This window comes from Hemiscyllium ocellatum, chromosome 25, assembly GCF_020745735.1.
Source record: "Hemiscyllium ocellatum isolate sHemOce1 chromosome 25, sHemOce1.pat.X.cur, whole genome shotgun sequence".
Classification (NCBI taxonomy): Eukaryota; Metazoa; Chordata; class Chondrichthyes; order Orectolobiformes; family Hemiscylliidae; genus Hemiscyllium; species Hemiscyllium ocellatum.
This window is the reverse complement of record NC_083425.1, coordinates 55,829,826-55,853,020: the sequence shown is the minus strand read 5'-3', so window position 1 is coordinate 55,853,020 and position 23,195 is coordinate 55,829,826. Positions and strand designations below refer to the sequence as shown.

Here is a 23,195-nt window from a genome sequence, read left to right as displayed (position 1 = left end):
ATTTATGGCACCATGGGCAGCCCAACTATACAGGAAGAGGGGAAGAAGAGTAGGAAAGAAGTACTGATACGAAGGCGATCAGGCAGAAGTCATGGTCCACATTAGTAATAATAACATAGGTAGGAAGAGGAATGTTGTCCTGCAATTGGAATTTTGGGGAGCTAGGTAAAAAAATTAGAAAACAGAACCTCTAAAGTAATAATCTTAAGAGTAATCCCAGTATCATGTGCAAAGACCATCGGGAACAGGATTAGGCCATTCGGCCCCTTGAGCCTGCCCATCAGTCAGTATGATCATGGCTAATCCAACATTCCTGAAGTCCTCTTTCCTGCCTTTTCCAGTTACCCTTGATTTCCCAACTAAATCAAGAATTTATCTCAGCCTTAAATATTTGCAACGACTCTGCCCTCAACTTCCTGTGCCAAAGAGTTCCAAAGACACTCAGTCCTCTGAGTGGAGAAATTCCTCCTCATCTCAGTCTTAAACTGGTGCACCTTTACTCTGAGACACTGCCATCTGGTCCCAAAGTCTTCCATGAGGGTAAATATCCTTTTCAGCATTTACCCCATCCAAAAATTTCAATCAGATCATCTCTCATTCTTCTAAACACCAGTGAGTCACAACTTGTTTTGCCTTTGTTTGTAAGATAAGCCCTTCATACCGGTATTATCCTCGTGAACCTTCTGTGAACTTCCTCCAGTGAAAATACAGAGGAGTCTCGATTATCTGAACAAGATGCATTATTTCGTTCAGATAATTGATTATTCGGTTAAATTTATTTCCTCTGGGGCTCTGAGTTTTCTGTGACATCTGCTCCCTGTTCAGGCGACTAGGCAGATGCACACAGCACGTGAGCACCCCGCCCACCCCCCCAACCTGGTCCGCCCCCAACCCTGTCCACCCCACCCCACCCCCAATCCTGTCCAACCCTGCCCTCCCACCCCTGTCCACTTCCTTCCAAAATTAACAACACATGGATGTAGGTTTGCTCGCTGAGCTGGAACCAGAACCTCAACCTGAGCTACGAATCTTCTCGAAACTCGCTAACCACACATTTTCCCATGTTATACACAAATTTGCCAACTTTTCATCAACTTACTTAACCTATTAGTATCTCCCTTTAAACCGTTGTATCCATCTCACAGTTTGCCTTTCCATTTGTTTGATCATCTGCAGATTTGGGTGTTTGCTTCTTTTCCCCAAGTCATTAATATATATTGTAAATAATTACCATTCCAATGCTTTTCCCTGTGGAACCCCACTGGTCACAGATCGCCAATCTGAAAAAGAACCCCTTATCCCTAGTTGATGCTTCCTGCCTATGACCCAATTCACTATCAATGCCAACATATTACCTCCAACATCATGGACTCTTATGACTTAATCTTTCTGTGAGGTACCTCTTTGAATGTCTTTGCAAGTGAGTACAGAAAAAAAACAATGCAACAACATATAAAACAGCTTGGTATGCTTTCCTTTATTGGTCAGAGTATTGAGTACAGGAGTTGGGAGGTCATGTTGCGGCTGTACAGGACATTGGTTAGGCCACTGTTGGAATGTTGTGTGCAATTCTGGTCTCCTTCCTATCGGAAAGATATTGTGAAACTTGAAAGCGTTCAGAAAAGATTTACAAGGATGTTGCCCGAGTTGGATGATTTGAGCTTTAGGGAGAGGCTGAACAGGCTGGGGCTGTTTTCCCTGGAGCGTCGGAGGCCGAGGGGTGACCTTATAGAGGTTTGCAAAATTATAAGGGGCAAGGATAGGATAAATAGACAAAGTCTTTTCTCTGGGGTGGGGGTGGGGGAGTCCAGAACTAGAGGGCATAGGTTTAGGGTGAGAGGGGAAAGATATAAAAGAGACCTAAGGGGCAACTTTTTCACGCAGAGGGTGGTACGTGTATGGAGTGAGCTGCCAGAGGATGTGGTGGAGGCTGCTCCAATTGCAACATTTAAGAGGCATTTGGATGGGTATCTGAATAGGAAGGTTTTGAAGGGATATGGGTTGGGTGCTGGCAGGTGGGACTAGATTGAGTTGGGATATCTGGTCAGCATGGACAGGTTGGACCGAAAGGTCTGTTTCCATGCTGTACATCTCTATGACTCTACAGAAATAGGAAGATAAAACAGGTGAATGTGTGGCTGGAAAGATGGTACAAGAGGGAGAGCTTTAGATTCCCGGACACTGGAATGGGTTGCATCTGATCAGAACCAGAACTGAGTTCCTTGCAGGGCATTTTCTTAATTTAAGTTAACTCCGCAGGGTATGAAAATGTGGAGAGAAGATTGGAAAGTAATATCAATATTCACAAAATCACGGTTTACTAGAATAGAAAATAGTAAGTTAATAGGTGGAGTCAAAGTCTTGTTGAATGGAATGAAGTCTAAATTAGAGTTCACTACATGTATGTGAATGCATAGAGCATCATTAATAAGAATGGCCATTACAGGAAGACTTGTAAACGGTGAAGGGGATAATGTAGAATTTCAAAGGACATTGACAAATCAGTTGAGTGTCAGATAAGCAGGTGAAGTTCAGTATAGAGAAGTGTGAGGTGATACACTTTACAAAGAACAGTATACAATAAGAGTACTGTCCTAAAATGTGTAGAGGAGAAGAAAGACCTGGGTTAGATGTGCATAAGTCATGAAAGGTGTTAGGAAGCTGAAGAAAACTGTTAATGAAACAAGCAGCATTCTCCATTTTGTTAATATGGGAATGGAGTATAATAGAAGGGAGGTAGTGCTGAACCTCTAGGGTACTGATTAAACTTCAGCTATTGTGTATTGTTCTGGTGTCACACAACAGAAAGGATATGAATTGATTGGAGAGAGGTTTACAAAAATGATTCAGGGGTGACAAAACTTCACTTATGAAGTAATACTGGAGAAGTTGAGAATGTTTTCCTTGGAGAGGGGAAACTGTGGGGAGATTTCATAGAGATTTTCAAAATTGAGAGGGGTCCAAACAGAGCAGAGATGGAGAAACTGTTTCACTTGTAAAAGGTTGATCAACCAGAGGACGCAGTTTGAAAGTGTTCCGCTAAAGAAGCAATTGTAAGGTGAGAGCAATCTTTTTCACACTGCACTGATTCAGGTTTGGAACGCATTGCAGAATGCGTGGTAGAGGCAGCTTTAATTGAGGTGTTCCAAGGGACATTAGATGATTATTTAAATGGAAATAATGTGTAGGGTTACAGAAAAGTGGACAAACAGGAGGCTGGAAGAACACAGCAAGCCAGATAGCATCAGGAGATGGAGAAGTCAACATTTCGGGTATAACTCTTTTTCAGGATTGGAGGTGGGGGTAGGGAGAGCTGCAGATAAAGAGGAGAGGGAGATTTGGGTGAGGTGAGGGATGGAATGGTGAGGTAGTGATAGGTGAACACAGGTGGTGGGTATGACCTGGTTGGTCAATGGGAGGAGTGAATCTGGTCGGTAGCTAGTAGGAAGAAGGTGGAATGGCAGGGAGGTAGCTGGGCTGGAAAAGGAGCCAGGGGATGGGTGAGAAGGTTATTTGAAATTGGAGAATTCAACTTTGAATCCTCCGGGCTGTAGGCTGCCCAGGTGGAAGGTAAGGTTCTGTTCCTCCAACTGGCACTCTGATTCACTGTGACAATGGAGGAGGCTGGTGATGGACATGTAGGAGAGGGAGTGAGAAAGGGAATTGAAATGGGCAATGACCAGGAGGTCAGGCTGGCCCTTGTGAGCCTGGCTGAGATGCTCAGTGAAATGTTGCCTTAATCTAAGTTTGGTCTCACCCATGTAGAGAAGACCACATCAGGAGCACCGGATGCAGTAATCTAGGTTGGAGGAAATGCAGGTGAACCTCTGTTTCACCTGGAAGGACTGTTTGGGGTCCTGAATGCAGGTGAGGGAAGTGGTGTGCTGGCAGGTTTCATGCCTTTTACAGTTGCAGGGAAGGTATTAGAGGCGAGTTGGAGGGGTGGGGTTGGTGGAGAGTGTAGTGTGAGCCAAGGAATGGCAAAGGGAACAGTTCCTCCTCCATTGCCACAATGAATCAGCCTGCACATTGGAGGAACAACACCTTATCTTCCGCTTGGGCAGCCTACAACCCAGAGGCCTCAACATTGAGTTCTCTAATTTCAAATAACGTTCCCACCCATCCTCTGACCCCATTTCCAGCCCTGCCTCCTCCCTTCCACTCCATCTACCGATCCTTCCTTCCAGCTACCAACCGGATTCATTCCTCCCATCAACCAATCAGTCGTACCCACCACCTGTGTTCACCTATCACTACCTCACCATTCAGCCCCTCTCCCCACCCCACCCCTTTATTTGCAGCTCCCCCCACCTCCATTCTTGAAGAAGGGTATACCCAAAACTTCTCCACCTCCTGATGCTCTCTGCCTTACTGTGTTCTTCCAGTCTCCTGCCTGTCTACTTTGGATTCCAGCATCTGCAAGTTTTTTTTGTCTCTGACTAGGGTTACTGAAAAAGTGGCCGGATGACAGTAAGTCAAAATGATCAGAGAAACAGTGCAGACACAATGGGCCAAATAGCCTCCTTCTGTACCAAAACATTTCTGAGATTCAACAAAATTGTCTGCTACACTTCATTTCCATACGCCAGTAAATAATTTTTAACTTGTGAAAAGGCAGTAAAAGATCTATCTTTCTATCATTCCATTTTGGATTGTTGAAATCCTGTTCCCAATTGTGAAAGACCAGAATACTTGGTCCAGAATATCCCACCTTGTGCAGTCAATTGCAGCAATGTGTTTCTGTGGTTCCCATGTACATTTCAAAGCCCTGTGAATCGGCTTGGCTAAGATGGTTTGCGTGTGTGCCGTCTTTCTTTCATCCAGTAAGTGCCCAGTGTGTCCAGTGTTTTGTTTACAAACTGGCCCTGTGAGATGTCCATGACAGAGAGCTGGAGTATCTGCAGAGAAGTACAAAGCTTGTCTGTAGACGAAACAGAGAGCTCTCTGTCTGAAGTGTTCACAAGCAAATGTCAAATCTGTATTTCAAATGAGCCTAAGGCAGTATGTACACCATGTGACCAACATTGTTATGAAATGGTCAGAGCTGCTATTTGGGTTTAATTATGTGATCCCTGGGCCCCAGCATGTCAGGGATGTGTGTAATTTTGCAGAACCACCATCAGCACCACCTCCCACCCCCCCCAACCAAGAACTTTGCACAAAGCTGTGCCAAGTCTCTCAGACTTGCTTCTGCAGCAGCATTCCAACCTCTCCACTTGCACGTGTATCAGCAGCTTATCCAAATAGAATGTAAGCACTCAGTTATTGTAAATGTCGACATCTACCACTGACTGTGCAGGATATGGACCTTGCTCAGCCTTTCCATGGTCCCACTCTGCCAGGAAAGTCAGCATCTACTATAGCAGGACCTCAGCCTGTGAAGTCTTGATTGCATTCTCCACCATAGCAGCCATTCTGCAAGGCTGGTGCATCCACTATTTGACTTTGTTGGACATCCCACCTAACCCTATCTTGACACAGTGTACATGATTGCAGTTTTCTCGCAGGAATTATTGGGTAGTGAGCAGGGGGGAACTGGGTGCATTAGAGTGAGAGTCAGAGCTGTTCATTACATCCCTGAGGGTTAAATTCAACCCAAACATTAGAGTAAAGCAATCTGCCACCAAAATCACTAGCTTAAAAAGTAGAAAAGATTTGCATTTTATCACCATTATCATGTTTTAACAACAACCCAAAGTGCTTTGTGGTCAGTGGATAATTTGACAAGAAGTTGCATTTGTTTTGGAGACAGCTCATTCACAGAGAACTGTCCCACAAACTACATATAGGTGAATGACCCTTGATTTGCTTTTGGTGGTGCTGTATATACGAGGAATTTTGGATCCACGGTACCAAAACACACTGCTCTAATTCTGGCGTTTTCAACTCTAAGGCATTCTACACTTATATGAGGAACAAGAGGATGGCCAGATATCCAGAGCAGTGGATATGGTGCATATGGATTTTATCAAGGCATTTGATAAGGTTTCCCATGGTGGGCTCATTCAGAAATTAAGGAGGCATGGGATAAAGGGAAGTTTGGCTGTCTGGATACAGAATTGGCTGGCCCATAGAAGACAGAGAGTGGTAGTAGATGGAAAGTTTCAGTCTGAAGCTTGGTGACCAGTGATTTTCTCCAGATATCTGTTCTGGGACCTCTGTTCTTCGTGATTTTTATAAATGACTTGGGTGAGGAAGTGGAAGTGTTAGTAAGTTTGCCGGTGACATAAAGGTTGGTGGAGTTGTGCATAGTGTGGAGAGCTGTTGTAGGTTGCAACGGGGCATTGAGAAAATGTAGAGCTGGTCTGTGAAATGGCAGCTGGAGTTCAACCTGGAAAAGTGTGAAGAGATTAATTTTGGAAGTCATATTTGAATGCAGGTTCGAGTTAAGGGCAAGAATCTTGGCAGTGCGGAGGATCTTGGGGTCCGCGTCCTTAGGTCCCCCAAAGTTGCCATCCAAGTTGGTAGGGTTGTTAAGAAGGCATATGGTGTGTTGGCTTTCATTGGTAGGGGGATTGAGTTTAAAAATTGCAAGGTTATGCTGCAACATAATAAAGCTCTAGTTAGACCACACTTGGAATATTGTGTTCGGTTCTGGTCACCTCATTATAGGCAGGATGTGGAAGCTTTAGAGAATGTCCAGAGAAGATTTACCAGGATGCTGCCTGGACTGGAGGGCATGTCTTATGAAGAAAGGTTGAGGGAGCTAGGGCTTTTCTCATTGGAACAAAGAAGAGTGAGAGGTAACTTCATAGAGGTGGACAAGATGATGAGAGGCATAGATAGAGTGGATAGCCAGAGACTTTTTCCTAGGGCATAAATGGCTGTCACAAGGGAGCATAATTTTATGGTGATTGGAGGAAGGTTTCTGGGAAATGTCAAAGGTTGGTTCTTACACAGAGTGTGGTGGGTGCATGGAATGCACTGCCAGCAGTGGTGGTAGAGGGACTTTCGGGACATTTAAACAACTCTTGGGTAGGCACATGGATGATAGTAAATTGTAGGGTATGTAGGTTAGTTTGTTAGAGTAGGATAAAAGGTTGGCACAATATCGAGAGCCAAAGGGCCTGTACTATGCTATACTTTTCTGTGTTCCATTCACCTGAGCAGGTGGCAGGGCTTTAGTTTAATAAAGATTAAAAAAACATGTTTAGCTGTCTGCTTTGTAACAAGAAAATATTCAGGCATGTACTTTAATTAATCTATATCTAGAAGTGTGAAGTAAGGAAATCTGTGTAGTTTTGCATAATTGTTGCATTCTGCACTTTATTTTCTGGTAGCCAATGCTGTCAGAGCCTAGTAGAGTAGATCCATCCTGAAAAATAAATGACTTACAGCTCTACATTAGCACAAAACCTCTGTCTCTGTGACTCCTCTCACAACTTTCCTCTACTTCAAAATAAATGACTCTCAACATCTTCATGTGTCAACCTGGTGTATCTCTCTCTCTCCCTCCCCACTCCTCAAGTTGTTGCCCAATCGCTCCCATCTTTTCTCCCTATTCTTTCAGCAGCTCATGCTCCCCCCTGTCTGCTGTATCCTCCCAGCCTTTCTGGCATTTCTCACCCTGGCTTTCACCTTTTGTTATTTACCGCCAAACCCCTGTGCCTAACCTGCTTGTGCCCTGTATTTATCCTCACATTCAGAATCTATCTGATGCTCTGCTTCATTGATTTTCCACTATGAGACTTCCTCGTCACCCCAAACCCCCACCCAATGTAACCTCCTTGATGCCTTTTGTTTATTGTTAGCGGTGACTCCCAGGAGCTCTGGCTGTGCTTGAATTCCCATTACTGAATTCACTGTTTTTATGAGCACAGTGACTTATTGATGTGCTGGATTCGAGCATGAGGCCAAGTCTTCACCTCAATTACCATGGTGATGTGAATACCAGGCTTTTGTCTGCTATTTTGTGCTGTGTTTTTTAAGCTGCTTTTCTTTTAGGCATTGCCTCCATTCAGCCTGCAGTGTTAACTACACTGGGCAACACTCCAATGGCAATGTACAGTGAGTACAGCTAGTTCACACAGCCGCAGAGGAGCCTACTCACTCAGACACTGATTGCAATCTGACAACACGAGGGAGGTGGGACATGGGAGTAGAGACAGAGACACCCCTGGATTAATTAAAGTTGTTCGACCTTCTTCATGAATGTTGACCAAACCTGCAGCAGACTCTTACCTACAATAAACTTAATGCATCAAACAGATCAGATGCACAGGAGTTATCATACGATTGAGAAATGAAATTGCTGGAAAAGCTCAGCAGGTCTGCTGGCCTAGTGTCCAGTGGCCCTTCTTCAGAGCCTCGGATTCATTAATTCTGTTTTCTCTCCACAGATATTACCAGACCTGCTGAGTTTTTCCAACAATTTCTGTATTGTTTCTGATTCCCAGCTTCCTCAATTCTGTGGGTTTTTTTCTTACAAACCAACAGGATCACTTCACTCGAACTGTATATCTGTGATGTGGTTGATCATTGTCTGTGTCAATTTAATTGTCTGTACTTAAAAAGCTATGTTTCTAAATAATGTGGCATTTTTGTATATGTAAACACATCACGTTTTATATGTAAATATATGTGTCTATGTGCACCTTTTTTATATCATATCAGATTGAGAACAGCTCAAAGGAATGCGTAATCCAATCTGAGGGATGCTGATTTACTTACTAATTACAGTGACAACAAGCCCCAAGTATTCAGAAAGATTAAAGTTCATTCTAACACACTGAAACTTCCTTTGTTTGCTGCCCTTTTCTGAGATACTTCTGATGACTTAGCTGACTTTTCAGTTAATTTTTTCAGTCGAGCTGTGCAAATTCCTTCTTTTTTATCTGGCTTTCTGTACTTGTTTTATCGAGTTTTAATGGTTGTGTTACTGGACTAGTAACCCAGAAGCCTGCACTAACAGTCTAGAGAAATTTCATCATCACTATTTCATAATTCCAATTCTGTTTTCAAAAAAGCAATTTGAAGTAAAAACCAGTACGAGTAAAATTGACCATGAAACTGTTGGATTGTCATAAAATCTAACTGTTTTACCAATATGCTTGAAGGAAGGAAAACTGCCAATCCTACCTGATCCTGGACCATATGTGACTCCATCCAACTGCATGGTTGACTTAATTCTCCATGAAGTAGCCAGCAAACCAGTTAGTTCTGCCAAGGAAGCAGGACCAGTGGTACTTCTTCTTGGCAACTAGTATGGGCAATAAATACCAGCCTTGCCAGTGAGGTTGGAAAAGAATCTGCTTCAGAATGTTTTAATATGGTTTCATTACGTGTAGAGTAAATGCCTTCCTCTGGCATATAGATTCAAAATCATTGACAGATGAGAATATTTTTATTCAGAATTGTCACTCCATAGTTAATGAAGCTGATTCCATGAATAAACTGCGATGCCACATGACACCAGGTTATAATTTAATATTTAAAATCACAGTGTAAAACCTGACAAAGGAGCAGCACTCCAAAAGCTTGTAACCTGGTGTTGTGTAACTTCTGACTTTATCCACCCCAGTCCAACAGAGGCATCTCTATATTATAAATAAATACACCTGACAATGAAGAACTTAGACATTTATGGGCAACAAAGCAGGGAGGTGGGACCAAGTACGACAAAGCTCTTTCTAAAGGACAGTGCAGATATGACTGACCAAATAGCCGCCTCTGCATTGTAAGTTTCCCAAGGTACCTAGTCAGCAGGCAGATCATGAACTTAACAGAAGTTGACCCCTTTGCTCTATTTAACCCTGACAGAGAGCAGTCAGAACTTCAGTCAGGGGAATAAAATAACCAAAGAACAGGGAATGCTGGAAATCCGAAACAAAACCAGAAATTAATGGAGAAACTCAGTCACATCAGTGAAAAAAAAGCAGAGTTCATGTTTCCGATCCAGTGACCCTTCTTCAGTACTCTGCTTCTTCTTCACTGCTGCTGCCAGATCCGCTGAGTTCCTCCAGCAATTTCTGTTTTTGTTTCGGACTTCCAGCATTCCCTGTTCTTTGGTTATTTTATTCCCCAGACAAGTTCTGACTGCTCTCTGTCAGGGTTAAATCGAGCACTCTCAGCACAGGCAATGTTAATATCTACTCAGTCATTGTGTTGACAACAGGCATGCTCCAACCAGCTCCTGGGTCCAGTTTATATTACACAGATCTCCTTTCTTGTGCTTAGCTAGGAACTACTTCAGACATTTCAAGGCTAGATATATAATGGTAAGAAATTCACAAACAGCGGCTTCCTCTGCCTCAACAACATGTCTTCATCTCAAACTCAACGCAGTCCGAATGAACTAGTTTACCTTAACGTTACCATCATGTGATTTCATATTAGATTGTCAGCTGGTGCTAAAATAAATATAGAATGTAGTTTCAAGTGAGTGAGACAACTAAGACAGATCCCAGTGTTATACAGTGACAAAAGCTGACCCTACCAGTGCTATACCCCAATGTGATTCAGTGACACAAATGTCCCCAACAGTACTGTTCCCCCACAGCACTGACAGACCTGTCCCACCAATACTATACCCCAGTATTATATAGGTTTCATTTCTCTACTACAGAATGTCAACGAAATCCTGCTTCTCTGTCACCACACTCAGAGTGAAGAATGTTCTCCTGATTTCAGTTCTAAATGATCTATCCTATATCCTGAAATTGTAACCCCTCGTTTTAGACATCCAACATGGAATGAACATCATGCTTGAATCCAGTCTCTCCAGCCCTGTCTGAATTTTATACATTTCTGTCAGATCCCCTCTCACTTTCCTAACTGCGGTGAATGCAGGCCCAATCTGTATATCTCCTCATAGGGCAAATCTGCCATTCCAAGAATTAGTATGAGGAACTTTTGCTGCACTTCTTCTTTGGCAAGTATATTTGCTTTGATAAGGAAACCAAAACTGCACCAAATACTTCTGGGTTTGGTTTCACAAAGGTCTTGTAAACTACAGCAATACATTCTTGCTCCTATAGTCAAATATTTTTGTAATGACAGCCAACATATCATTCGCCCATCTAACTGCCTGTTATCCCTGCTTGCCTGCTTTCAGTGATTGGTGGACAAGAACATCCCTTTGTACATCAATCTTTTCCAATCCATCACTATTTAAGTAATATTCTGCTATTCCTGAAGTGGCTAACTCACATTTATCCACTTTGTTCTGTGTCTGTCATGTATTTGTTCTGTCGATCATGTATTTGCCCTCTCCCTCACCATACACAATTCATCAACAAATATGGGAATGTTATCTGTAAAACCTTCATTCAGATAGTCGCTATCCATTGTGAAGAGCTGGAACCCAGGCACTGATCTGTGTGTTATCATCAGTCACTGCCTCCCAATTCAGAAGAGACTCATGTACTTCAATTCTCTTTTTGTCTGCTGCCAATTCTTAATCCATGCCAGTGTATTATCCTCAATCCTGTGTGCTTTAATCTTACACATTTATTAGTCCCACTCTAATTTGGAACTTCATCAAAAACTTCCTAAAAATCCAAATTCATCATCTGCTGGTTCTCTCTTGTCTATTCCACTGGTTAAGTCTTTAAAAATCTCCAGTCGGCTTGTCAAACATGATTTGTCTTCCATAAATCCATGTTGACCTTTTCTAATCTCATTGGTACTTTCTAGATGTCTTGTTGTCACATCCTTTGCAACAGACTCGAGTATTTCACCCACTACTGATTATGCTAACCAGTCTGTAACTAGTCAGTGACTGTAGCCTGTAGTTAGTTCATACATTTATGCTGACAACACCAAGCTCTGCCTTACACCAGCTCTTGACTCCACTGTTGTCCGATTATCAGCCTGTATATCCAACATCCAGTTTCAGTCCCCACTGCAAGCTCTGTTCCTGAGCAACTGGCTCCATCCCTGACCTTGGCAACAATCTGACATTAAGTCAATCTGTCACAAACTTTGAGTTTGCACCACCACCTGTTTCCGTTCCATACCATTATTCGACTTGGCCCATGCTCCAGCTAGTCTGCTGTTGTGCTTTCATTTCCTCTAGACTTGGCTATTCCAATGTACTCATAGCTGCTCTCCCATATTCTACTCTACATAAACTTGAGATCATCCAAAGCTCTGCTGTCTTGTGATTTAGCTAGTCCTTTTCCCCTGTCACTCCTGTGTTCCCTGATCTAGATTGGCTCCCAGTCAAGTGAGGGCTTGATTTTAAAGTTCTCATCCTTGTTTTCAAATCCATTCAGAACCTTGCCCCTCTATAATTCTGTAACCTCCTTGAGCCCCATATGCATTGAGACTTCTGCATGCCTTCAGTTCAGATATCTTGCACAATCCCAATATTCTTCATTAGTAGTGGTGTCTTCCGTCCAGACCCTATGCTCTGGAATTTGAACCAAAATTTTCCTCACCTCTCTCTACTCTTATAAGATGGTGCTTAAAACCCACCTTTTTAATCATAGTATTGATCAAGCAGTTATTATCTCCTTTTGTGGCTTGCTGTTAAATTTTGCCTTAAGTCATTTCTTGTGGTGAAATTACTATCTAAATACAAGTTGTGGTAGAAGGGAAATAACCATTCAGGATTCTTGTCCCTGATCTCTATCCACTGACATCTGCTGAATGGTGAATTTGTGTAGAGATCATGTGAGGTCAAGACCGCATTTGGTTGAGGACTTCCATGTCAATGGCTATGTTGGGGTGGTGTGCTGCATTTTCCTGGTCCCCAGGTGGTATCTAAGATGTTGATGCATCTTTTGTTTTCTTTGCAGCTTCATTTTCAGAAAAAGTGAGGAACATGTCTCCTGATGACATCAGAATGCCTCCCGAACCTTTGGGGAGATGTTCTAACCACTTACAGGTATGAGGCACAGCCAAGGGGTATGAGTCAGGCTGCTGGTATTGTGGGAGCATCAGGTGGAGAAGATGGAGTATTGTGTGCTGAGAATTGTTTCTTTGGGGCATGTTGTTGTTTGAGCTCGCAACCATATCTGAATGTCAATGGCCAGCTTCAGCAGTGTATAAACGCCTTTTGCAGGAGTGGCTGTATATGGTTCATTGAGAGTCTTGTAGGCATGGTTAGGAAACATAGGAAATATTTCCCATTCATGGTGATGAAAATTTAATTCCCACATACCTTACTTATCCAATTTCTTTCCTTCTCTCCTGTGGCCTACTCCTGACAGTATGTTTGGTAACATGATGGCCACCCCTGTTGTGTGGGCTGGAAAAGTAAGTGCTGGACAACTGCTTTTAACTTAGAGGGAGAATCACTGCTCAGCCCAAATCAGACTGATGTCACCATCAGTCACTAAGATCATTAACTCCATGACAGTGATATCATTCAATAACCAAGCTCAGATTGACCTTGACCTTTCATCATTCTTTCTGATGTTCTTAACTCACCCGACTGTCTCCTTGCCAGGGAGCCACTGCCTTAGATCAGGAATGGCATTCCCAGCTGATCTTATTCCCCCTGCCCCAGCTGTCTTCTGTAGAGTCTCCAACATCTGTTAAAATACTCCAGCTTTGCTCACTCAACACACACCAAGAATTGAGCCTGGGGCACACTCTAGTTTATCACAGTGAGGACCCTGGAAAATGATCAGAAAATCAAAAAAATTGGAATTGCAAAACCTGACTGCAGCCGTGCCATCAGATGCCTGAGTCCTAAACTCTGGAACACTCTTCCTAATCTTTCTGTCACCTCTTTGGTTAAGCTTCTGATCATTTGTCCAAATGTTCCTTTTGTATCTTAGTGGTAGATTGGTCTGATCCACACTCCTGTGCCTAAAGGTACTATATAAATGTAAGTGGCTGTTAATTGTTCTACTATGAAAAGATTCTGATACAGCTACAGACAGCTTGGATTGTAGTTTACAAATGTTAAAATGTTTTAGGAGTGTCTGCCTCATTCTTTCAGTCAACATTACCTAAACACACCCACAAGTTCCAAGGTTGCAATGTTTGCAATGAGTAATAGTTTGGCCATTAGTGTACCAGACAAGTATGGCTGTGTAAACATGTCCTGTTATATCAGACATCCAAAACAAAGTTCAGTTTTTTGCAGGAGATGGAGAGATGGCCTCATTACCTCATCACACACAGTCAATACATTGGTAGACTTGGAGGATAAAGACCAGAATTCAATGCTGAAAGGATTGGCTCAAGCCATTGTTGGTCATGGAGACCACTGAGTTAATCACTGACTTAGTCCATTCCCAAACAGAAACTGCTCAGGATGGGTCAACTACGTAGGTCGTAGATTCATTGGCCGAGCTGATGTGTTTTTCTGCAAGTGTTTCATCACCTCACTGGATGACATCAGTTTTGGACCAATGCCCACCGCTATAGAGCATCATTCCCTAATTCAAGAATCATTTCCATTTTGAAGAAACTGCCATTATGATTGGTTACTTCTTGCCCCTTTGGGTCCTTTCAAGTGAGAATCTGTATTGGGGTTAGGTTCCTGTTGCTGATCATAGTGCTGCAAAGTGTACAGTGCTGCAAAGGATACATAACTGACTGAGCAATTAGGTTGTTGTTAGGATTAACTTTGATGTTGTCTGATCTCCAGTGAGGCAGAGAAGGCCACACCAGGGTTAATCCTGGGAAAAGTTTGTGTGTATCGACAGTCCCTTGAATTGAGAAGGACGCCTGTTGGGATAGATGATTCTTTCAATGACTGATGAGCTCAATTTTAAATATTTCTGCATCTGGGAGGGTGCATGTTGTATGGGAAAGGGAGTATGCAGCCCTGGATTGGCTTCTTTCTTGTTCCTCTGCCATCACTGAAGCTTGAAGTTGATTGGGCTTTGGTGGGTCAAGAGATGTCATGCTGAGCAACCAGCAGTTTTCTCCTCCCAGTTAATGATGTGAATGTATCTGTGCTTTAGAGCGACCTTGAGGATATCGTTATTTTTTATCCTTTGGCCTCCCTTTGAACTTTGGCCAAGAGAGAGCTGAAAAAAGAGAACTGGATGGAGGCAGTTCCGGACACAGTGGCCTGCCCATTGGAATTGGTTCTTAAGGAGCAGGGCTTCGGTGCTGGTACATGCAATTTCACAGAGGTCCAACACATTGATCCTTCCATTGAGCATTGATGTAGGCACTGCTGCTGGAAACTCTTAATGATCTCAGTCTGACATTTGGTAAATGGCCCAAGTCTCTCTGCAATCAAGGAGGGTGGTCTGCACAACAGCCCTATCAACCGAGACCTTTAGTGAGTTTCAAAGGTCCCTTGGTGTATGTACAGGAAAACTGTCAAGTTGCCCATTGAGTGTTGATCACTGATAGTTGTCCATTATCTTCCCAGGAGAAAATTCAGAAGCTGTACGACAGAAAGCTGAATGAAGGTCTCGACATGAACAACATTATTCAGAGAAAAAAGGAGTTCCGCAACCCCAGGTCGGTGCATGGACTGAATTTCAAGGCAAAGAGAATCAGCAGGACTCATTGCTCTCTGACTGTACCTTACAGCAGGACACGCTGTTCTCTGGTTTAGAAGAAGGGTCACTGCTAACTGACTGTTGTTTCGGGGCAAGGTCAGTGCAATCTGACTGTGGTTTTGAGGAGGGGTCACTACTGTCTGGCTGGTCTAGAGAAAGGGTCACTGTTGCCTGACTCTAGTGACAACATCATTGTTTTACTGTGGTTTAGAAGAAAGGTCATTGCTGTCTGACTGACATTGAGGTTGGGTCACTGCTGTCTGAATGTGGCATAGAGAATGGGTACCTGCTGTCTGACTGGTTTAGAGAATGAATTGCTAATTTCTGACTGGTTTATAGAATGAGTCACTTGTGTCTGACTGTAGTTTAGAGGACAGTCAACTGCTGTCTGAACGATTTAGAGAAAACATTTCTGATTTACTGTAACTTAGAGGGGGAATCACTGCATCCGACTGGAATTTAGGAGAAAGGTCACTGTTCTCTTGATTGGGATTTACGGGAGAGGTTGCCCTTATCTAATTCTAGTTGTGATGGAGCAATTAGCCTTGGGAATTTCCTTTCCTTTCACGAGTCTGTTGGATTATTTGATTTCTCTACAGTTGGTGCCTTTTAAGTTTCCTGCTCTGTCTCTTTCAGCATTTATGAAAAACTGATCCAGTTCTGTGGCATCGATGAACTTGGTACAAACTATCCAAAGGTACATGTTCAGCTCATCAGTACAGATATTGCTGACAGTTTACACTATATCTCAGTTCCCTTGATTGTGAATCTTGGATAATGGCAACAGATTCTGAGAGGATGCAATAAGGCATAGTCAAAATAAGAATAGTATGAGGTTAATCAGGAAAAGAGGATTTGGTAACAGAGACCTGCATTTAAAAGTTTCAAGGCTGGTTGAGTGACTTGGGGAGATGAACATAGAAATTGCAACAGTATAGCACAGTACAGACCCGTCAGCCCACAATGTTGTGCCGATCATTTATCTTAGTCTAAGATCAAACTAACCTAAACATCCCACAATTTATTTCCGTATATGTGCTTGTCCAGCAGTCGCTTAAATGTCCCTAATGTTTCTGACTCCACTACCACCACTGGCAGTGCATTCCATGCACCCACCACTTTCTGTGTATAGAACCTACCTCTGACATCTCCCCTTTACCTTCCTCCAATCACCTTAAAATTATGAAGCCTCATGGCAGCCATTTCTGCCCTGGGGAAATGTCTCTAGCTATCTACTGTATCTATACTTCTCATTACAACTTGTTCACCTCAATCAAGTCACCTCTCCTACTCCTCCTCTCCAATGTGAAAAGCCCTAGCTCACTCAACCTCTCTATAAAACATGCCCTCCAATCCAGACAGCATCCTGCTAAATCTCCTCTGCACCCTCTATAAAGTTCCCACATCCTTCCTGTATAAGGCGACCAGAACTGGACACAATATTTGAAGTGTGATCTCTCCAGGGTTTTATAGAACTGCAGCAAAACCTCGTGGCTCTTAAACTCAGTCCCCCTGTTAATGAAAGCCAAAACATCATACACTTTCTTAACAACCCTATCAATTTGGGATGTTCCTCAGGATAGATAAACTCAAGTTGAGTGATTTCTTGATGACATAAGAGGATGTTTTTCCTTGAGGGGGAGACTAGAACTGGGAACGCAGTTTAAAAATAAAATAGCCACCCATTTAAGACTGCAATGAGAATTTTTCTTTCTCGGAGGGTCATCATTTGGAACACATTCTTTTTCCCAGAGAGTGGTGGAAGTGGTGGAATCATTGAATATTTTAACAACAGAGTTCAGACTAACAGTTAGGATGAGTGAGAAAGTGGAGTTGAGGCCACAATTAGATCAGCTACAATCTTCTTAAATGGCAGAACAGGCTGAAATAGCAGTTGACCTACTCTGTTCCTAATTCCTATACTCATGTATGTTTGTCCTTAGTTGGCTTCTAGACTTCAGTCCAATGACCCTGGAAGCATAATGACCAGTGGTGTATCTCTGTATGTTTAATATGTGACTTTCTCCACAGGACATGTTTGACCCCCATGGATGGTCAGAGGATTCATACTACGAGGCTTTAGGTAATGTTTTATTAGAAGCCATAGCAAGCAGTGCCTGGCGTACACGTGTGTCTTGGTCACTTTTTGGACATTGACAATGCCAAATGTTGGCCCATTCTCACACCCCAACTCCTCTTTTTCCAGCCAAGGCTCAGAAAATAGAAATGGACAAAATCGAGAAAGCCAAGAAGGAACGGACAAAGGTGAGTGAACCTCAGGCTGGGCACAACTATTGAACAGAAAATGGCAAGGCTAGCTTCAAACTAAGATGTCATTTTCTTGGACACAATAATGTCCCTTAATTCCAATGTCAGTACATTCAGCTCTCTATACACTTGTGGGTTAAACATTATCCCAGGCTGGTACTGATGCCCAAACTTCACTGGTAACCCTCGATAATATCATCTGTAGACTGTTCAAATATGGTAGGGTGCATTATTGTCCAATCCTATTGTCATCTAACATCTATGCAGGCACAATTCCCAGGAAGTGAGAAGTTGAGTGTGGACCCTGTAGAGATCGGAGAGGTGCTAAATGAACATTTCTCATCGGTGTTCACTCAGAAAAAGGAGAATATTGTAGAGGAGAAGAATGAGGTACAAGATATTAGACTAGAAAGGATCGAGGTTAGTTACAAATAGGTGTTATCAATTCTAGGAGTGAAAATAGAGTCCCCTGGGCTAGATGGGATTTATCTGAGGATTCTCTGGGAAGCTAGGGAGGAGATAGCAGAGCCATTGGCTTTGATATTTGAGTCATCATTATCTACAGGTTTAGTACCTGAGGACTGGAGGATTACAAATGTGCCATTGTTCAAGAAGGGCAGCAAAGATGACCCAGGTAATTATAGACCAGTTAGCCTTACTTCTGTTGTGGGAAAGGGTTTGGAAAGGATTGTAAGAGATAAGATTTTTAATCATCTAGCAATCAACAATGTGATTTCAGATAGTCAACATGGTTTTGTCAAGGGCAGGTTGTGTCTCACAAACCTCATTGAGCTTTTTGAGAAGGTGACCAAGCATGTAGATGAGAGTAGCGCAGTTGACGTGGTATACATGGACTTCAGTAAAGCCTTTGATAAGGTTCCACATGGTAGGTTGTTGGAGAAAATGCAGAGGCATGGGATTGAGGGTGATTTAGCAGTTTGGATTAGAAACTGGCTTTCTGGAAGAAGGCAGCGAGTGGTGATTGATGGAAAATATTCAGCCTGGAGTCCGGTTACTAGTGGTGTGCCACAAGGATCTGTTTTGGGACCACTGCTCTTTGTCATTTCCATAAATGACTTAGACACAGGCATGGGTGGATAGATTAGTAAATTTGCAGATGACACTAAAGTCGGTGGAGTAGTGGGCAGTTTGGAAGAATGTTACAGGTTGCAGGGGACTTAGATACTGCAGAATTGGGCTGAGGGGTGGCAAATGGAGCTCAATGCAGCTAAATGTGAGGTGATGCACTTTGGGAAGAATAACAGGAAGGCAGAGTACTGGGTCAATGGAAAGATTCTTGGTAGTGTGGATGTGCAGAGGGATCTTAGAGTCCATGTGCGTAGATCCCTGAAAGTTGCCACCCTAGGTGATTGTGCTGTGAAGAAGGCATACGGTGTGTTAGGTTTCTTTGGTAGAGGGATTGAGTTCCAGAACCTCAATATCATGCTGCAACTGTGCAAAATGCCGGTGCGGCCACACTTGGAATATTGTGTACAGTTCTGGTTGCCCCACTGCAGGAAGGATGTGGAAGCATTGGAAAAGATGCAGAGGAGATTTACCAGGATGTTGCCTGGTCTGGAGGGAATGTCTTATGAGGAAAAGCTGAGAGACTTGGTCTGTTCTCATTGGAAAGAAGGCTAAGAGGGGATTTGATAGAGACATACAAGATGATCAGAGGATTAGATAGGGTAAACAGTGCAAGTCTTTTTCCTAGGATGGTGACGTCAGCCTATATGAGAGGGCACAACTACAAATTGAGGGGTGATAGATTTAAGATAGATGTCAGAGGAAAGTTCTTTATGCAGAGAAAGGTAAGGGTGTGGAATGCCCTACCTGATAATGTAGTCAACTCAGCCACATTAGGGAGATTTAAACAATCCATAGATAAGCACATGGATGATGATAGGATAGTGTAGGGGGACGAGCTGAGAATAGGTCACAGGTTTGCGCAACATCGAGGGCTGAAGGGCCTGTTCTGCGCTGTATTGTTCCATGTTCTATGAAGCATTACTGGATGATGTTCAGGAATTCCAACCCACACTCCCAAACTAGCATTACAAGTGAAGCTACTGGATTACTAGCATCAAGTTCTATCATTGATAGTGTCATAATCAGCTGGGAGTTTCAGATCTTTAAATCAGGATCTTTTGGACTCCCTTCATTTCAGAGCTTCCCTCCCACTGACCCACAGAGTGTTTCTGTCTGTGCCGTGATCTGTAAGGTGCCTTTGATTTCTGCAGTTGCTACTTCTCCCAGCTCTCAAAAGACAACAGAATGACCTAATGTGAAAAGTTGCTTTTGAACTTTAACTGTTGAGTAAAATTATTAGATGTTAGAAGAACCCATATGTAGTGTCTGCAACACAATTTTTTTTTGCAGTGGTTGTTGCTAGCTCTTCATGAGAAAACCGATTAGATTTAACTTACGGGATATTTCCATCGTTAATGGGAAATAAAGAAAAGGGCATTTGTTTTGGAGCTTGAAAGGAAGTTCCCTAATTTTGAAAAAAGTTATAGTTTCTAAGTTCCTTAAACTCTTATATCTTAGATCACTGTCATTGGTGAGTTGTAACTCCACATATTGCCACATTGTCTGTCCTGGGCATAAAATCCAGAAAAAAAAAGCCTTTGGTGCACAGCCAAGAAACTAAATTTGGCATTTGCTTTTAAGTTCCTTTCTATTAAGAGGCTCTAAACAACACGCCCCGCCCCATTTAAATTATGAAACATGAAATCCAAGTAATTGCTGTAACTGAAAACCTGCTTATATATTTGAAGTAGACTGTTTATTCTAATTCCTTGAGTAGTTAAAATGATAAAACATCACAATTCTTTAAAGTTCACTGTTCACTTGTGAATAACTTACAAGCAGTGCCAGTATGTAAAAGCAAAATAATGGGAATGTTAAAAATCTGAAATAAAAGCAGAAAATGCTCAGAAGGTCAGCATACATTCCCTGATGCCTGAGAGGAAGCAGTTTGATTTCTGTTGAAATATCAGTTGTAGAGTGGCAAAGTGAATAAGTTTCACAGAGCCTATTGAAACAGCCCGACAGGGGTGTGTACAAAAAGCAAGAGTCCAAGAATCCAGTTGAGAAGTTCTTTCTCCTCTCTCAAATCCTAGTACACTAAAAGAATAAAGTGCTCCACTACATCTATGCTATAGCTCTCATGTGTTTCTGTAACTCGCCTGCAGATTTGCTCTGCTCTATCTTTACCACTTGTTGATAGCCTATAAAATATACACAGTTGTGAAATTCCACCTCTTGATTCATTTCTCATCTTTTTGTTAGATTGAATTTGTGACCAGAACAAAAACAGGAACCAACACCAGTTCTGGCACAGGCACAACAACCACATCAAGTACAGCTGTGGCAGGTAACTCAGGATGATGGGGATACATGACAAATGGGCATCAGTTCACCGTGTATGCAGCAAGCAGGGCTGATGATGCAGTCAGCACTTCTACTGCACGCAGATCTCCTCGTTGACTTGCCTTCTCTCCTTTCTCTCCATAGATTCTCAGAAAAGGAAGAGTAAATGGGACTCCGCAGTACCCGTGACGACAATAGCTCAGCCGACAATCATCACTACTACCGCAACACTGCCAGGGGTCGTCACGGTAACAACCAGTGCCACTGGAGCAAAAACCACAGTCATCTCAGCTGTGGGCACTATTGTCAAGAAAGCTAAGCAATGAGCCTAGGCCCTGAACAGTTGAGCACAGTCTCTGAAAAGTTGCAGAGCTTAAGACCCTGTGGGACCAGACTCATACTCAAGAACTTATTTTTCCCTCATTGCAGCTACTAAATCTCAGCTCTGACCAGCTGTGTCATAAACAGCTTGGAACGGTCCTTCACTACCCAATTTGGGGGTTCAACATGTCCTATAATCATTCAACTTAAAATACATTGTTCATCCTGGGGAGTAGTGGCTGGAATTTCAATGCTGCAAAGTCTGAACTGTATATATTTATATAAATATAGTGATCTGTAATTGACCAAAAGGGATTGAGGCGTGAAATAGGTTCACTGGACAAGATGAGGAGTGAAGTCGAGTTTTATTTAGGAAGGGGAGGGGGCAACACAACAGGTCATTTGGTGATCACTGAGGTCCAGAAATCAACTACATGTGTCTGGATATTGATCATGCTTTCTGCCTGTCTCACACTGTAGGCTGTTGCACTTGTGTTGTAAACTGTGGGTGAGTAAACACACACTGCACACTGGTGTATGATTATGACAAAGCGTTGTAAACTGCTGGCAATGTGGAAACACAAATAAAAGCTTCTTTCTTGTTCTTCTGAATCTGTATTCTGTCTTCCACCGAGCCTGTGATCTGACCTTTGTCAGAATTGTTGAAATTTTGTTTATTGACAATTTTGTATATTACTGACTCAACTGCCTGCTGTTACTGGGATATTACTGAGAGTCCTTTAGAGACCCACCCCAAGTGAGAGAGTTCAGACAGAGTATTAACAGGCTGTTTGATTCTGGGAGCCATCACAACTGAGTCCTCACCTGGTGCCAACCTACAGTCTCATTCCTGCAGGGGGAAGGAGTTGTTGCAGATTTCTTTTACCCCTCCTTGCCCTAGTGGCACAGAGGGGAACTGCCCTCTCCTCCTGTTCGAACTGGGATCAGGTAACTTCTTTCAGGCTGGGAATTGCACCTTGGGACGTAAGAACATTGGAATTGCTAAATTATAAAAGACCAAGATTTGTCAAGTGCACTGTTTAGCATCCTGGTAGTCACTAAGCACAGTGTTATAATGTTAGTGATTAATCACAGAATCAAGCTTGATCCTTCATCCAGACAAGAGGTGAGAAAACTTTCAGTGGTGAAGAGCTTTTTAAATCATAGGTTTAAAGTCTTCACAACCCAATGCTGTACATTCATGTCTCAAATTCCTCAGATTCTTTATCCCAATATAGCATTTTCCTAAATTCTGTCAAACTTGAATCTGAATATTATTAGTATCAACATTGTTCACCGTTGTGAGAGAGAGTGTTCTCCTTAGATTGACCTTTGAATTTACCCACATTATTTAGAATCCATAAAGCAACTTTGACCATAAGACATAGGAGTGGAAGTAAGGCCATTCGGCCCATCGAGTCCACTCCGCCATTCAATCATGGCTGATGGGCATTTCAACTCCCACTTACCCGCATTCTCCCCGTAGTCCTTAATTCCTTGAGACATCAAGGTGAAGAGTTTAATGGAGAGAAGCAGAGACTGAGATTACAAAGAGAAAAGCCATTTTTGGTCATCCATTCACCCCTTCAATCATTATGATTGCTGTTTTGGTACTGCATTTCCACACAGAGCTGTGTTTGTTTGAGGTTTGATGTACATCTTTGTGCCAACAGGCATCTTGATCAGCTCCCTGTTTAATTGTTAATGAAGCTATGTTGAAAAGCTCTTGCTCATTGTTGTCTTCACTTGTGGGCAAGGATGTGACCACTTCCTTGGTCTAAGGAGCTGTACAGTCATCGTCAACACTCACCACCCAGC

General features: G+C 42.7%; 1 protein-coding gene across 1 annotated transcript in view; it reads left to right on the top strand.

The window, feature by feature from the left end:
• The window catches only part of sap30bp (SAP30 binding protein), a 92,210-nt gene extending 70,221 nt beyond the window's left edge, over positions 1-21,989 (top strand). The window contains exons 5-11 of the mRNA XM_060844638.1: positions 12,741-12,829; positions 15,284-15,375; positions 16,053-16,113; positions 17,448-17,499; positions 17,623-17,681; positions 20,976-21,060; positions 21,201-21,989. Coding sequence (XP_060700621.1) covers positions 12,741-12,829; positions 15,284-15,375; positions 16,053-16,113; positions 17,448-17,499; positions 17,623-17,681; positions 20,976-21,060; positions 21,201-21,382 — 620 coding nt within the window. The 3' untranslated portion in view covers positions 21,383-21,989. The remainder of the gene's footprint in view (positions 1-12,740; positions 12,830-15,283; positions 15,376-16,052; positions 16,114-17,447; positions 17,500-17,622; positions 17,682-20,975; positions 21,061-21,200) is intronic.
• Positions 21,990-23,195: the final 1,206 nt, after the last annotated feature.